The sequence below is a fragment of the Notamacropus eugenii genome, chromosome 4, assembly GCF_028372415.1.
Source record: "Notamacropus eugenii isolate mMacEug1 chromosome 4, mMacEug1.pri_v2, whole genome shotgun sequence".
In the NCBI taxonomy this organism is placed as follows: domain Eukaryota; kingdom Metazoa; phylum Chordata; class Mammalia; order Diprotodontia; family Macropodidae; genus Notamacropus; species Notamacropus eugenii.
Window position 1 is genome coordinate 233,152,499 of NC_092875.1, and position 18,383 is coordinate 233,170,881.

Genomic DNA, 18,383 nt, shown 5'->3' on the forward strand with positions numbered 1-18,383 from the left:
TATATAAAAAAAAAAAAATCTGTATTTTCTTTCATCTCAAATTACATGTTTTTAAAGCTCCAAGGCAGTAAAAACATGAATTATTATGATCAATCTTAAACAGAATATGTATGCTGAATTTTTCCGCTATTCTAGGACTGAATTTGAACAAGCAAACAGAAAGTGCTACGTGCTGTTTTCTATAGTGCCAACCTTGCCTTTATTCCTGCTTCTTCTTAGCCTATAGGGCTAAAACAACACTAAACATTCAGTCAATCCTACAAGCCAGGATTTGAAGAAACAAGACAACAAAGCAAAAAAATGCTATCTCTTGGGCTGTGAGATAATATCTACTAAATCAGACAGGCTATAGGGTCAACTATAGTTTGTTTCCCCGAAAAATTTTTAAATTGTCTTAAATTCTTTGTAAAAGTAGCAAGAAATCCCAGACAATAAAACTCTCTTCCTTATTTTGGTGCTTCCCTACTCTTGACTAATTTGCCTAAGAAGCACACAAGGGGGGGTGGGGGGGATTTTTTTTTTATTAAATATTTCCCAATTGCATTTCAATATGGTTTCTTAAATATTTCCCAACTGCATTTCAATCTGGTTTGTTAAATATTTCCCAATTACATTTTCATCTAGTTTAAGCAACACCTGGAAGTGTTTCAAGCCACACATCTGAAACCACTGCTCTAGAGTACATGGTCAGGGAACTCTGTAAATACTTTACTGCAGGTGGAACCTTATTCCTCAGAGAATGCTATTAACTTTTAAGTTGCAGTAGGATTTAAAGCTTAGAGCTTCTTCACTTTTTAAAAAATAGAAGTTTAGGAAAAAATACATTTTGTTGATCTTCAGAGGTTCTTGTTCTGAGGCACTTCTCTTAGACTTTAATGACTTAATAATCAATGTAAATGACTTGCTTTTATAAAGGGCCTGAGTTTTTAAAGACAATATATGAGAAGGCAAATGCATGACGCTTACTCCCAAAGTTCAAAAGCTTCCTTAATTATAAGATAGCTTCAGCTATAAAGAGATATACAGATATAGAAAGATACAGATGCAAAGCCAGAGCTCTGTGTAAGATTACAGATTTTCTGAAAAAAAAATAGTATTTTTTAATTGCTCCTTTAAATTCTAGTAAACTTAGGACTCTACTACCTAAAACAGGAATACAGCAAACTGAGAACAATAAAGAACATAGAATATGATCATAGTATCATAATGTAGAGCTAAATGGATCTTCAGAGGACATTTAGTTCAACTTTCTCATTTTAAAGATGAGAAAGGCCCCCCAAGAGGGGAGCCCAAATGTAATTTGACTAATATCACAAAGGAAGAGAGAGTAAAAGAGGCAGAATTCAGATAGGTTCCCTGATTCTAAATTCTGTATTCTTTTCTCTGTACCACACTACCACCAAGAGGTCAGACATTAATAATTTGCTTCACTACTCTTTCTTTTTTTTCCCAAAAAGAAATTTCTGCTTTACATAGACATTTACTTTAGATAATACAAATATGTTTCTTATGTCATTCTAATCAATGATATTACAAAATGCTGTTCTGGAGCTGACAAAGAGAGTCAACAAATTTTAAAAATAATTTAGGCAACTCAATCATTTTACAGAGAGGAAACTGGGTACTGGTGAGATTAAGTGACATGCTAAAGATCAAAAAGAAACAGAGACAGCTTTAGCAATGGCCCACATATAAGAAGCAGTTGAAGGTTCTGGTAGTACTTGTCTAGCAGAAAATATCAAATTGGTGTAAAGGCTTTTGGAATACTTGCAAGTACTATACACTAAAAAGTACGAGTTAATACTTCAAATCTTAAAACAGGAAAATTTTTACATGAAATTAACATTCACATATGCACTGTCATTAATCAAAAAACTCTAGTAACTGAGACAAAATAAAATCAAGAAAAGGTTAAAATTCTACATTTAGATGGGTCACATGACATTATCTTTGATTTTAAAATAACTTCTATGGTAGTGATTACTGAAGTTTTTAAATAATCACTCTCTGGGATAATTACATAAGCACAATATTTCTTAATGCTCTGTAGTTTATAATGATTCCTAAAACTGAATTGATTATGGAATATACTCACCACAGCCTCCATATCTGAAGTGTTTGATGGAGCAAAAATCGTCTGTACCATAAACTTGTGCTTACTCTTCTCATTTGGATCGTAGTCAAAAGGCTGTAGCATTACTGAATAAGAAGAAGGAGTAGATTATACTGTATTCCACTTAAAAGTTACTCCACTTGTATATGCTTATCATGCATCCTAGATGTGATGTTTTATACTTAGAAAGGGTATAACAAGTCAAACACTTGTATATTTATATTAAATATCCTGAATCAATACCCTTAGGGAACAATTTTAATTTAACTAAAGTAAAATTTATTTTTTGAAATGGGAGGGAAGAGGGGGAAAATGACTAGTTATTAAAAATGTAAGAATATAGCTAACAAAAATTTAGACAATATTTCAAAATTCTACCTCATATGTTTACTTTATTAATTCCCATTAGTCTCAATTTATAGTTAATGAAAATTTGTGAAAAGTAAAAGTTAACTAAAGTCCCATTTCTGGTATTTCCTGATCAAGTACTATTTTCCCCCAAATTAAGTCAACTGGATTAGAAATGATGTACTTAGTAAATCAAATGCCCTTTTCTCTATCACTTAAAATTCTAATGTAATGGGAAGTATTTATAAGATTGTTAACACTTAGAAAAACTTGTTTGGTTAGAGAAATGTTTCAAAGAATTCTAATAAAGTCGCTACTCTAATGAAAATGTCCCAAAAATCAAACACATTTCCCAACTTCCCATCCCCAACTGTGCAGATATATTCTGGGTACATTGACTTCTAGAGCCACCTTGTGGTATAAGAAGGAACATGCTGTAAATTGTAAATGTATAACTTGTTATTTTCCCAATCACATCATAATTAACATGTGTACCTAATTTTGTCAGGTACATAACGAATGGAGAAGTATAACTAACAATGGCTGGCAAAAATGTATTTTCTTTGAGTCTTGCAAATCTAATCAAGGGACTGTGGATAGGGGCTATTATGCCTATGATTTCATTGATATAGTGAACTCCAGTTAAGGAAATTCCATCTACCAGTGCAGGTTGGTATCTCTTCAATTTACAATCTTAGATAGTTGCTGTAGCACTGAGGGGTTAAGGGTTGCATAGTTAATCTGTGTCAGATACTGCATTCCTGGCTCCAAAGCTAGTGCTCTCTTTACTATGTCACACTGCCCCAATAAATCTAAAGAGCTTTCAACTGAAAAGAATGAGAAAATAGCCCATTTACAACCACCATACTAGATACCACGGAACTGTGTATGTATGTAAAATGAATGTGTGTGAATATAAAATAAATGAATAAATAAACAAACAAATAACACTGAAGGTCACACACTCAGAAAAGACAAAGTCCTAGAATAGATCTAACAAACTCCAGGAACTCACGTCTCTAACAAAAATGTACCAAGGGCCAAGGACATCAAGGAAACAAATTTAGCCTCACAGTAGGGAAAGTATTTGCAGATGGATAACAAGAAACAAGAAACAGAGGAATATAAACCATCAGATTATACCACAGACTCACTGGACAGAATAAGAAAGCTTAATCAGGAGTTTGGAAAACAGATCACAAGTCGTGCATGGAGGCATGATACAGCAATGACAGGAGACTTCATTTAACACAGATGTCATCATCTGTTGAAACTCTCTGTCCCAAAAAGGCAACTGCTAATAATTTATTCACTTGTGCTGATAACTGCTATTCTAGATCAAATTCTCACCAGCAACATAAAAATAACTGCTCAGGTAGAAAGGATGGGAAACTTGGGGGTAAATGATCATCCCAAAATATGTAAGAGAGTTCAAGAAGAAGGCAAGGGACCATCTGGTATGATCTTGATTTTAGAAGACCAGATTTCAAACAAGTAAATTTAGAGAGAGGATCAATAGGATTTAAATAGAGTAAAATAAATTGTGAATGAGAGATATACCACAGGACTAGAGAAAGGTAAATGTCCTGAATTTCAAAAAAGTGGGGAGTCTGCAAGCTATACCAATGTTTGATTTCCAATTCCTGGCAAGATTGTAGAATATATTATAACAAAAGTGTATTTGGTTAGCATGTAGAAAATATGATCATGGCTTCTAGAACAGATCATATTTTTTAAAACTAGACTGGCGATCAGGTGAATACTGTAGACACAGTATTTGTCTTTTAGGAAAGTATTTGGCAAAGTCTATCATCCTGTTCTTCTCAATAAGATGGAAGACATACAATCTAGGTCATAGCATAGCTCTGTGGTTAAAAGTGGCCAGGTTTGGCACCAACTTTCAAAGTGGTCTACAGTGCAGTGTCCTGGACATCTGCACTTCAACTTATACTGTTTATTATTTTATCAAAGATTTGCTGAAAGGCAAAGATCATGTGCTTAAGAAATTTTAAAAGGTTTGTGAAACTAACATGTCAAACAATAAAATCACTATCAAAAATCATTAGAACACTGGGATAAAAAGGATTAAATTTAATAAGCAAAGATATAAAGTACAAATTGGATACAAAAAAAATTTATTTCACAAGTACAAAACAAAAGAGGTGTGGCTAAATATTAAGTCAAATTCCATAACAAGCTAAATTCAATTCATTTAGAGAAGTTCAATAACTTTACTCAAAGAATCAACATGCTTGTACTAAATATCCCCCTAAATAATTTGTATGCTGGTGCTTCATATGTTCTATTTGAATGGAGTATAACTCCAAATAAGCAAAAATGAATTATAATATCCTCAAAATAAGAAATAAGTCAAATTACAGTACAAGATATTCTTGGGTTTTACTGAATACTTAATACTAGAGCTGTATACTTAAATATTACAATATAAATTCACACTCATCTTCTCTGAGAACTTTGAGGAGAGGTCCAGAGTGAGCCAAATTTCATTCCCTAGCTGGCTCTGTTTCTACTTTCTGGCCTCAGCTGCCTTCTTATTCTAGAATGTCCCTCAACACCTGAGGACTCTTGAGCCTGTAAGATCTATCATCCCCTGCAACCTTCTCATCCCAGAACATCTCTTTACCTTGCTGACCCCTTCTCCCATTGGTAAGTTTCTCCACTGCCAAATACCTTGAGTTTTAGTATTTATGAAAAACTCTAGTTTTCTGGTATTCAGTCTTCTTCATAAATCATGTGGTTAGATAAAACTAGTATAAGAAGATAATGTACAAGCTTAACTGCCATTCTAGCTGGGAAAGCAACTGCCCTCAGACCACATTAATCAATCTTGCACATTCATCGTGTTTAACAGTAATCACACTAAGTGACTATTTGAAAAGACTCTACCTAATTATCAAAAATTCACATTTTTTTCTCTTTGCAAAGCACCTGGAAAACTCTGCTACAGGAAGATCCATTTTACACAGATTTAACTTTATTAAGTGAAGATCATGCTTCTATGATTCATGACACAGATCAGGAATCCCTTAATTTCATATTAGAATGGGTTTTCTTTGTGTCATGCCTATATGCTTCCATATGTCCAATGGGGTACATACACAAACACAATTCTACCACATATATATTTATTTTGCCAAATGAATTATCTATGCAATGTCTGACAATTAACAAAACATTACTTCTCATTGCAAATCAAGAGCCAATTGTATACTAACAAAAGGAACCACCCAATGCTGTCAAAATACAAATAAAAATTCTGCTTGAAAAGAAATTTAAAAAATTAATATCTGGAATTATCATTGAAATCAGTGGGAAAATACTAGGTTCTCATTTTCAGTTTCGTTTTCATAGTATGTCAGAAACACATTTTCAAGTGTTTTTAAAATTGAGATTATACAATAAAGGATTTAATTCTCCATGAAGTGACAATCAGAAATGATACTACAAAATTTTAATTGCTGTTGAAGAAAAGAATAGAAATGAGAGGATTAAAATAAATTTAAAGTCATATTAATAGTATTTTAGATTTCTTGGGTCTTTAATGAAAATCTTTCCCATTTTACTCTTTTGAAACTCCTTCCTATATAAAGAAAGTACTCAAAAAAGAGGATTCCAAGGTCGTGAAACAAGCTAAATATTCAAGCAGCAGCACCTTCCAGAGCTCTAAGCCCAGAGATGGTAAGGGGAGTCAAACAACTGGTAAGAAAGGTTAAAGGGAACCCCTTTCCTAACACTGGGTACAGATGATGCTGACTAGTACCTTTATTATTTATATGCAATTTTAGGTGGCTGCTCCCAAGGTGGAGAGAAGTATCTGTGGTCAGTCACAAGGGAACAGGGGCCCTGGTTGCAGTTCAGGGACAGAAAAGCACTAGCAAGGCAGTTAAGACAGCAGGGGGCCTGGTCATAATCCCAAAGCCACGAGGAGTGCTAGTACTTGCAACTTGCAACTGCAGGATAACAGGGGTCCTTTCTGAGCAAAGAGCAGAATTTAAACCATGGGAGCAGTGATCACACCTCTCCATGGATCAAACCACCTTGGAAACACTGAAAACTTGCAGACACACAAAACTAACTCTGAAAATAGCGGCACAAAAAAAGCCTGAAACCTGGAACAGTGCCTCCCCACCCCTAGGTGAGCAGAGCCCAACTCCAACATAAAGTTCAAAGTCAAGAAACAGTCTGGAAAAATGAGGAGAAAAAAAGGATTTGATCATAAAGAGCTACTACAGTGGCAGGGAAAACCAAAATATAAACTCAGAAGAAGAAAACAATCTTTTAAAAAAAAAAAAAGTTGCAAAGCCTAAAGGAAAATGTTAATTGGACACAAACCCAACAAGAATTCCTGGAAGAGTTAAAGAAAGACATAAGAGTGATACAAGAAAAAACCAGGAAGAAAAATGAGAATGATGCAATTATGGAAAGAGAATTAACAGCACACACACACACACACACACACACAAAATACTTTAAAAACACAATTAGCCTAATGGTAAAAGAGGCTGAAGAAAATAATTCCTTAAAATTCCTTAATTCCTTAAATTCCTTAAAAATGAAATTTGAGGAAGTAGAAGCTAATGACTCCACGAAACATCAAGAAACAATAACAGAAAGTCAAAAGAACTAAAAAACAGAAAAAGAATGTAAAATGTCTTATTTGAAAAACTGACCTGGGAAATAGATCAAAGAGAGATCTGGACTACCTGAAAGCCATGATTTAAAAAATAAAATAAAATCTATCATCATATTTCAGGAAACTATCAAGAAAAATTGCCCAGATATTCTAGAACCAGAGAAAAAGCAGAAATTGAAAGAATTCACCAATCACCTCCTATAAGAGATCCCCTAGGAATATTAGAGCCAAATTCCAGAGTTGCCAGGTCAAAGAGAAACTACTGCAAGCAGCTAGAAAGAATTTAAATATTGCAGAGCCACAGTCAGAATTACACAAGATTTAGTAGATTTTACATTAAAGAAGAAAAGGACTTGGAATATAACATTCCAGAAGAGCTAGGATTACGAGCAAAAATAACCTACCCCAGCAAAGTGAGTATAATTCTTCAGGGACAAAAAAATGAACATTTAATGAAATAGAAGACTTTCACTCATTACGGAAAATGTTATCCACAACCAGAAAAAGAACTATGCAGTCTGAATGCAGATCAAAGCATACGATTTGCTTTGCTCTTTTTTTGTTTCTTCTTTCTCGTGGTTTTGCCCATTGGTTCTAATTCTTCTTTACAACATGATTCATGTGAAAATATGTTTAATATGAATGTCTGTGTACAGCCTATATCAGATTACAAGCAGTCTTGGGGAGAAGGGAAGGGAGAGGAAGAAAGTTTAGAAGTCAAAATCTTATGGAAGTGAATGTTTAGAAATAAATGAATAAATAAGTGAAAGAGAAGACTTTCAAGCATTCCTCATGAAAAGACCCATGCTAAATAGAAAACCTGATGTTGAAACACAAGATGCAAGAGAAGCATAAAAAGATAAAGTACTCATGCTGAGTAAGCATAAGAGACTCAATAAAGTTGAACTGTTTACATCCTAGATGGGAAAATGACACGTGCAACTTCAAAGACTCCACTGTTATTAGGGAAGTTTGAAGTCTACATAGAGGCTGTGGGTATGAGTTGATTACATCAGGATAATCTCAAAAAGAAAAAAAGGAAGGGGTTGAGAAAGAAGGATGGACTGGGAGGAGGAGGAGGAGGAAGAGGTAGAATGGGAAAACTTATCTCACATAAAAGAGGTGTGCAAGGAAGAGATTTTATAGTGGAGGAGAAAATATTTGGGGGTGGATGGAAGTGGCAGGCAATGCCTGAACTTCAATTATATGTACATACACTACATTGAGTATAGAAATCTATCTTACTGAATGAAACAGGGAAACAGTAGGAGAAGGGAATAAGAAAAGGGGAAGGAAGGGATTATAAAGGGAGAGCAAATTAAGGGAGGCAATAGTCAGAAGCAAAACAAACCTTTGAGGTGAGACACAATAAAAACAAAGAGAAGGCTAAACAGAAGAAAATAGGAAAAGGGAAATATACATTTAGCAGTAATCACAACTATGAATATAAATGGAATGAGATAGCCCATGAAACATAAATAGATAGCAGAATGAATTAGACACCAGAATCCAACAATATGTTGTCTGCTAGAAAACACCTGAAGCAGAAAGATACACACATAGGCTTAAAATAAGGAAATGGAGAAAAACCTATTATGTATCACCTGAAGTAAAAAAGCAGCAATATCAATCATGATCTCAGACAAAGCAAAAGCAAAAAGAGCTAATTAAAAGAGATAATCAGGAAAACTAAATTTTGCTTAAAAGTATCATAAACAATGAAAAGAAAAAAATTTTACAGCAAGAATCTCTGATAAGGGTCCCCTTCCGCAAATATACAGGGAAATGAGTCAAATTTATGAAAATAGGAACTATTACCCAACTGATAAATGACCAAAGGATATGAATGAGCAGTGCTCAAAAAAACCCATCTATAGTCATATGAAAAAAATGCTCTAAATCACTACTGATTCGATACATTTGAATTAAAGTAACTCTGGTACCACTTCACACCTATCAAAAATGACAAATACTGGAAGGGATGAGGGAAAACAGGTATACTAATGAGAGTTGTAAACTATTCAACCATTCTGGAGAACAATTTGGAACTATGCCTAAAGGACTATAAAATTGTGCAGTACCTTTAACCCAGCAATACCACTACTAGGTGTGTACCCCAAAGAGATCAAAATTTTAAGGACCTTTTTGTATAAAAATATTTAATGCAACTCTTTTTGTGTTGGCAAAGAATTGGAAATTGAGGGGATGCTCACCAATTGGTGAATGGCTAAACAAGTCGCGGGATACGATTGTGATGGAGCTATAAGAAATGACAAGGGGGGCTGGTGTCAGAAAAACATGGCAAACCCTATTTAAACTAATATAAAGTTAAATGAGAAAAACCAGGAGATCATTGTGCACAATAACAGCAATGTTGAAATGATGATCAACTGTGAAAGACTTAAGCTACTCTTATCAATACAACAATCCAAGAAAATTCCAAAGGACTCATGTTGAAAAATGCTATCCACCCCCAGAGAAATTGATGAACTCTGAGTGCAAACTGCAGTACAGTTCTCTCATTTTTTTTTGCTTTTCTTGAATGATATGGCTAATATGGAAATTATTTTGCATTTCATATGTATAATTGATATATTCCTTGCATTCTCAGTGGCTGGGAAATGGGCAGGCCAGAGGAAGAGAATTTGAACTCAAAAAAATATTTTTTTTAATTTTAAAATTTTTAAAAAGAATATAATACCTATGTTTCTAAGTAGGGCTTAGAAAAATGAACTGTCAAAAAATACACTTAATAACCAAAGTGACAGAAGTATGGTTTAGCCATAAACTATTAAAGACTGTGTCCAAAACTTGTAAACTCAATGCCAAATCATGGTTTGTTTTTTTTAAATTGCCACAAAAGTAGATGTTATATATTGTTTTTTAAAGATGTAAAAAAACAAGCTGAAATAACTCAATAAATTTTATTATTTTACTTTGTCCCAGTTAATTCGTACAAAACTGTATGCCTGGGAGAAAATTACAAAATTACAAAATTAAAAGCTGATGAGCCTATTGAATGTTTGTGAAAAAAAAATTTTTAAAAAAAAGATGATAAAGAAGATGAGGAAAGAATTTGAAGGACATTCAAAATCAGAGGCATAATATGGATGATAATCCAGCAAAAGAGACTTGAGTTATTCAAACAGGCAGGTGGAAAACCAAAAGAAGTTTCACAAAAACCAGGGGAGAGTAAGAATTAAAGAGAAGAGATTAGTCAATAAGCATCAAATACTAGAGAAGTAAAAAAAAAAAAAGAATAAAGATTGAGACGAGACCATCAAACTAGCAATTAAGAAATCATTAGTAACCTTTGGAGAAAACAGTTTCAATTGTATCATGAGATGGGAGACAAAACTGAAGGGGATTAAGAAATCAGACAAGTGTAAATAGTTCATATAGACAGTTTTTACTAAAAAATTTTATGTGCGAGTGGAGAAATACAGGATAAGAGATCTTGACAATTACTGGGTAAGGTCAGAGTTTTGTTTTGTTTTTTTGAAAGATAGGAGAAACCTGAATGGGTTTATAGATAGCAGGAAATAAAATAACAGACAAACAGACAAGAAGAAACTGGAAGGTTGAGAGAAGTCAAGCAGATTTACTTGCCGGCAGTGTGACACTTGACAAGATCAGCAACCAAACTAGTGGACTGTTGGACAAGCTTGACAGAAAGACATGTTTAGATGTGGTGCAAGAAGGCAGCAAGTGAATCATTTTGAGTTCCTAAACAAGATGGTTACCAGAGGGAATATGGGGGAAAAAAACCATGAAGATAATTTAGTAAACAATTAGGTATATGTGGTTTATAGACTTTGAAAAATAACAACTGACTACCACCCCCTCCCAACTCTCTATCACACTGCAAGTAAGAGAAAAGGTGATTTTCTAGAATAATTTGTACCTATGTAACATAATTGTTTAAATCATCAGAAAAACTGGAAAGCTTCAAATGAACATAACTGAAAGTCATTCAAAAATTATCTGCAGAACCCACATTAACTGTTTAGTACCTGAAACAGTTACAGTCGACCCTGGATCAATAATTCCACTGTTCGGCCTCACACAGTACCGACGAGGTGCTGTTGTCTTCACTTTGAAACATACTTTTCTGTCTGATGGATTTCGAAGTTTAAGATTTGTAGTGACTACATCTGTGAACGGGCCTGTAATTAAAAAAAAAAATAAAAAACAAACCACTCATTGACAGTACAGCAAAAAAAAAAACTTTGTTTTACAACACTGAAAAAGTAAAATGAAAACTTCATAATAGAAGGAAAATTATTCTGTGTATGAAGATATGTATTACAGTCCTAATTTTGCCACTAACTGGTTATGTAACACTGGGCCACTCACAATTACTCTGGGACTCATTCTCAACTAATTTCTAGCAGTAAGTAATCTCCTAAGCCTCCTCAAAAAAGTTAACTGGTATTTACTTAGTATCTATTTTCTATTTCCCAATTTGTATACATGATTGCCCCACCTCCTAAACTACTTGAGGGCAGGAACAGTATCATTTTTGTCTCTGTATCCTGAGCACCTAGTAGCATTTACTACACTAAGAGCTTAATAAACATTTGTTGTTAGAATAAACTGTAAAAAGAATTGTTAAAATGAAGTGTAATCAGGTCCAGGAAAATGACTACAACAATATAAATGAAAGAACAAACAAAAACTGAAAAGAAATGTTATAAAATTATAATGATCAAGGTTAGTCCCAAAGAAGAGACAAACACTGGATTATACCCTCCCTCAATTCTTTGTGGATAGACATGGAGCACTATATATTATCCGACTTTTCTGATGTGTTGGTTATTTTTGTTGTATTATTTTGGGTCTCTTTTTTTTTTTTTTAATAAAATGGTTCTCTGTGGAAGAACAAGATATATATTGGAAAATGTAGGTAATAAATAAAAGATTAATGAAATTTAAATACATAACCCAAATGTCTAATATGGACAGTTATTTGGTTTAGAAATAAATGCTAAGTAAAAATATTTAGATACAATAGCTCAAAATTAAAATGTTTTATCTCAGTCAAGTCATAGAATCACAAGATTAGAGGTAGAAGGGCCTTTACACATCACCTAGTCAAATGCCTTCTTTTTGCAGAGTAGGAAATGGAGGTCTAGACAGGTTAAATGGATATATGTAGTAAATGGCAGAAATGGAATTTGAATATAAATCCTCTGACTCCAAAGCCAAGGCTCCTTTATACTACTATTAATTCTAATGGTGATTTTATTTAAAGTCATTCCAAACACTGTGTTGGCTAGTTTTACTGCAACATCTTTTTCCCTCTTTTGTATTCTGTTACAAGAAATGGCTTACTGGACAGGAGAGAAGTGAAGGAGATATTCAGAAATATAAGTGATAAAACAATAAAATACAAATACTTTTTAAAACCAATATGTGTCTTATAAAGAGATGTCCCAGGGAGTGAAGAGGAATAGCAATGTAAACATTATAACAGACCACAAAATTAGATCATTTCCCTTTATACCTTAACAGATCAATTGGGCAGCTAGCTGGTGCAGTGGATAGAGCACTAGTGCAAGAGTCAGGAGGACCTGAGTTCAAATCTCACCTCAGACACTTGACTCTCACTAGCTGTGTGACTTTGGGCAAGTCACTTAACCCCAACTGCCTCATCCTGGGCCATCTCCAGTCATCCTGATGAATATCTGGTCACTGGATTCAGATGGCTCTGGAGGAGAAGTGAGGCTGGTGACCTGCACATTCCTCCCTCACTCAAAACAAAATCAAGTGCAAGTCATGTCATTATTCTCTGATGGCATGGTCTTCTTTGGCAAGGAAGGATGAACATACACATAACAGATCAAATACCTGAAATCCTTAGGTGCTAGCAGTTTCTCCCTACTGCTGTCAGCAGTCTTTGCCCTAACCTATGGGGTCAAAATGCAATTGGGAAACATTTAAGAAAATAAAAAATACAATACCACACCACTAATGTTGATTTGTGGTAGTCTAAGTCAATATGCAGGCTGCAGGGATCCTTTTCTATTTGAGTTTCACATCACTGTTCTAAGCTATTCCAACTCCACTAAATCTCCCATAGAAGCCCCTCTTCTTCCCTTTGGTTCACCTGAGATAAGGTCTGAGATGATTTTTTTTTTAATTTTTACTTAACAAGCAGCTCAAGGTTAAAGAAAAAAAAAGTAACACCAAACAGAGACTAAATGAACTTAAAAAGCATAGAAATCTCATTTTCCAACATCCGTCATCTATGCACAGATGGCTGACAGTTTACAAAGTCTAAACAGTACCTATCAAACCCAGTCTCCATATCAGAATCACTCTCATAAACTTTGTTATTAGGCTGACATTTAGTAAAGCCTAAATCACTTAATGCCCTGGAGATAGCTCGCAGAAAGGTGCCAAGATCTGAAATCAACTTCCTCTCTTCCACCTCCAAAACAGACATCTTCTGTTGCACTACCACCAAATTCTGTGCCAGCAGAGCTTAGATAGACACAAGCTATCTAATTAACATTTCACAAGTGTTCTGAGATAGCTGCCAATTCCAACCACTACACAATTCTCAAGGTCAAAAGATCACAGATTTAGTGCTAGAAGCAATATGTGCATCATAGCATCCAAGCTCTCTCATTTCATAGATGAGGAAGCTGAGGCCCAGAGATGAGAGATGATGTACCCAGGATGATTTACCCACAGAAAGTAGCAAGGCTAGAATATGAGCTCAGTTCCTCTGAACCCCAAAATACAGCACTCTTTCCACTATAACCCTCTGGCAACTTATAAGTTCTTACCTTCCAAATCATGAAGTGACTACCCAGACCATACTATATAAATTTACCTTCTTACAAATACCCTAATACATAAAGGAACAATATACAATTTCCACTGACAAGAAAGGGTTATTTCATCACACTTTCTTTAGTGACTAGCTCCCTATTTGGATAAAGTGCTTAAATTGGACTCAGGAAGACCAGATAAGCGCTGGCTCAGACAGTTATTAGTTATGTAATCTTGGAAGAAGTCACTTGACTTCTTTTAGCCTCAGTTTCCTTCTGTATAAAATGAGGAAAACAATAGCCATGTACCTCACAGGGTTGTTTTGAAGATCAAATGAAATAATATGTTTTAAGGGCTTTGCAAACTTTAAAATACTCTATAAATGCTAGGTATTATTTTTATGAGACCTAAAAGAAAGAATACAAACTCCTTTAAAAGCCTCTAAATCTGACTCCAACAAACTTTTTTAGTCTAATTCAAGTGGTGCGGTGGATAGAGTTCAGGACCTAGAGTCAATTAGATCTGAGTGCAAATCTAACCTCAGATACTACATGTGATCCCAGGCATTTACCATATCTGCCTCAGTTTCCTCATTTATAAAACGGGGATGATAATAATAGCACTTACCTCCCAGGGTTGATGTGAGGATCAAATGAGATAATTATAGAATACTTAGCATAATACATGGCATATAATAAACACTATATAAATATTAGTCATTATTATCATAGTTGTTATTTTTAATCGTAATCCATATTTCCTTTCCCGCTACAGGCATTGGTGCAAGATTCTTCCCATTCTCCCACAAGTCTGAAATGCACTGCTGATTCTTCCTGTTTTGCTTGTTGAAATCCTCTTCCTTTAAGATTACCTCTCACATGAAGCCTTCCTTGCCTGATTTTCTTGATAAGATTCAAATTAAGTCTCCCAAATCCCACTGACACAATTTTCTTCCCAGTTCCTTCGCAAAGTGATCCTGCCCTCCTATAAAGTCAATGCACACTCTACTGTATAAACATTTCTTTGAACGTCTCTTTCCAAACAATTCTCTCAAAGATTGTGATTTACTAATCTGCATCACCCTTAGCACCTTGTGGATCGTTGTGTTCGTCCTGCGTTGCCTAATAAGACCATGCCATAAGAGAAATGGTGACATGACTTGTACATGACTTTGTTTTGAGTGAGGGAGGGCTGTGCAGGTCACCAGCCTCACTTCTCCAGAGCCATCTAAATCCAGTGACCTGATATTCCCCAGGATGACTGGAGATGACCCAGGAAGCACTGGGAGACTTTGGGGCCCTTTAGGCCAAGGTCTTTGCAGGTGCTCACATAGGGTGAACCAAGGCCCATTCACTGAATAGGCCTGTTTAAGAAGTAGCCAGGGCATGGTGCCTTTAATGAGGTCAAGAAAAAGAAAAACTTCAGACTGGGTGGGAACCAGCAACAGTTACTAATTGATAATCACTCTAAAGCTAGGAGAGTCCAGAGGAGCCCTTAGGCAGGGGCCCATAAAAGTCCCAGTTTCAGAGTACAGTATGTTTAAGGTTTTAGGACAGGACAGGAGCCATTAAACCCAAATCAACTGGGTAGCTTTTGGCCATTCAAATTTACCTTCCTTTGGAGAGGAGAAGGAAGGTGAGGAGGAGGCAGACAGGACAGGAGGAGTTGAGCTATCCAGCTAGCTGGGTCCCCATTCAGCCAGCTCCATCTACTCACAGGATTGTCTTAGCACCTACTACTTTGCACAAAGCAAGCACTAAATAAAAGTTGCTTCAGTAGATCATTTCAAGCATTAAAATTTCAAATCTCTAAATTGACTAATTTAAGAAATATAGTATGTTATCAAATGAAATAATTCATCCTAAGTTGGATTTGCAGCTAAGTTTATCACCCTGAAAGAAAATGGTATTTGACAAGTTGTCAAATTGGAGGGTGAGGAAAGATACAGTTTTTAATAAATTTCAATGTATTGGTCACAAGCAGAAATTACAAATATATAAGACCACACTAAAGGAGATTTACTGTTTGTAGACACATTACTGCTTTTCAGTAAGAGGAGTGGGTTTGTGAGGAAAGATAATGAATTCTGTTTGGGATATGCTGAATTCAAAATGTCCTATAAAAGTAAATGATGCAAAAAAAAAAAAGAACAGAAATCATCAGGAGACGAGGACAGCTAGGTGATGCAATGAAAAGAATAGGACATCTAGAATATCAAATTTCAAATAGAAACTAGTTGTGTGACCTTGGGAAAGTCATTTAACCTCTAATTCAGTTTCCTTATCTGGAAAATAGAATCATAATAGCACCTACCTCTCAAGGTTTTGTAAGGATAAAATGAGATAATATTTGTAAAAATCTTTCTAAACCTTAAAATGACACATAAATGCTAATTACCATTATTACTACTACTAGGGCATGTCATCCCTCTATACTTATTCAACTTCTGAGGTTCCCAATAACCCTCTGAATCAATAACCTGGCCCCTTTCCTTCTTATACTTTATTTATTCCTCTTCCCCCTATAATACAGTTGCAATAGCCCCACTTGTTCCCATTTCCTGACTTCAGATCTTTTCACTGGTTGTTCCCCATAACTCACTCCTATCTATCTCCTGGCTTCCTTTAAGTCTCAGATCAAATCATACTTTCTTCAAGAGACCTTCCCTAATCCATCTTAATTGGAGATTACCTCCAATTTACCTAGTATGTGTGTATATATACACATATACGTCTTATTGTTATTTGTGTGTGTGTGTGTGTGTGTGTGTGTGTGTATTCCCATTAAGATGTGAGTGTCATAAGGTTAGGGAGAGCATTTTTGTCTTTCTTTGTATCCCCAGTGCTAAACACAGTGCATGGCAGATAATAAACACTTAGTAAATGTTTGTTGATGTATTGACTGATATATAGGTTAGGGAATTGGGAGTTGAGGTCGGCAGAAGGAAAAACTGAAACCTTGGGAAGTAGGTGCTATTATTATCCCATTTTGCAGATAAGAAAACTGAGACCAATGAAGGTTCTAATCTTGGAATACACCAGCAGTTATGCATACAGAGTATGAAATTAAGAGTGATCAAACAAGGAGAAGAGCCAAGAAAGAGCAGTGTCACAAAAACCCAGGAAAGTATCTGAAAGAAGAGGATAATGAACAAAATTTCACTTACAGTTAAACAGCAAATAGTTAAGTTCATTTCAGGCAAGAGTCAATTATTATTGGATTAGTAGTAGTAGGAGGAGGAGGAGGAGTAATTATTATTACTTATTCCTCAATGCTTAAAGCAAAAAACTTTTAAGAATCAAGTATCAGAAGTTCATCTCTTTCTGTAAAATAGAGTAAGGAAGAAATAATCTGCAAATTACTAAAAGATGATGCTTACATTTATGGTCTTTTTGTCTTGGGATATGCTACAGGCAGTTAATGCAGCCTTAATTCACTACTTAAGTCCAGCACAAAGTTTTAGGTGCAATTAGCCCTTCGTCCTAAGAGCAAGGAAGACAGAAGTGACTAGCTTTCCCTGCCTACCTATTCAAGGTTATTTCATTTGGGTCCACCTTAGCAAGACAATGATACCTCCAACTGACAGCTAAACTTTCTGTTTTGAAATTTTAAAAGTGGGAAGGGCAGCAGCAAACAACACAAAGACAATTACCTAGGTATTTTTCATTTGTTCTAAATTTTGTTCTAAAACAAAATTTTTTTGTCTACTATGTGCCAGGAATTGTGCTGAACACTTTACAAACATTACCTCATCTCATCCTCATAACAACCTGAGAGATAGATGCTGTTGTTATGCCCACTGTACATATGAGGAAACTGAGGCAGGTAGAGGTTAAGTGACCTGCCCAGAATTACATGCCGGATCAAATAGTTAGTGTCTGAGAATAGACATGTAGAGGTTAAGTGACCTGCCCAGGATTACATGCCTGATCAAATAGCTAGTGTCTAAGAACAGATATGTACGCAAGTCTTCCTGACTCCAGCTCCAGGACACTAGTCACTATGTCACCCTTGCTACCTTCCAAAACATGAAGTGCCACTTAGTATATCGTCCTTCATTTCAAGCTGATGCAGGTTTCAAAAAGAATGAGACTGCAATCCTATGCTACTCCATTTATTTCTCTTTTAGGTACAATTACATCACACTAACCACTGTACTACTAAACCCAATCAATGGTATCAACAGAATCCAATTAACTAGCTTCTCAGGGTTCATCAGATCCTCCACAGCTATTATAACACACAAGGTTCCCAAAGCACATTTCATTAGCTGGCATTTCCCCACCTTGTCACTACCTACAACCCATGGCACAGATGATGATGTAAACTTCCATAATAATCAGAATACTGTACTTAATAACTGATTAAGTCACCAGGGAAGAAACTGATAAAACTGAAATCTGACATTAAGTTTGGAATACAAACACAGAAGGCAGGTGTATAGACAGACATGGCTTAATGGAGAATTTATGATCCAATCAAGGTCAG

General features: G+C 35.2%; 1 protein-coding gene across 2 annotated transcripts in view; it reads right to left on the reverse strand.

The window, feature by feature from the left end:
• Positions 1-18,383, reverse strand: part of VAPA (VAMP associated protein A) — a 68,395-nt gene that overhangs the window by 15,396 nt on the left and 34,616 nt on the right. For both annotated transcript variants that reach the window (XM_072604229.1, XM_072604228.1), the window contains exons 2-3: positions 11,129-11,281; positions 2,096-2,199 (exon numbers count right to left, since the gene is read on the reverse strand). In XM_072604229.1, coding sequence (XP_072460330.1) covers positions 2,096-2,199; positions 11,129-11,281 — 257 coding nt within the window. The remainder of the gene's footprint in view (positions 1-2,095; positions 2,200-11,128; positions 11,282-18,383) is intronic.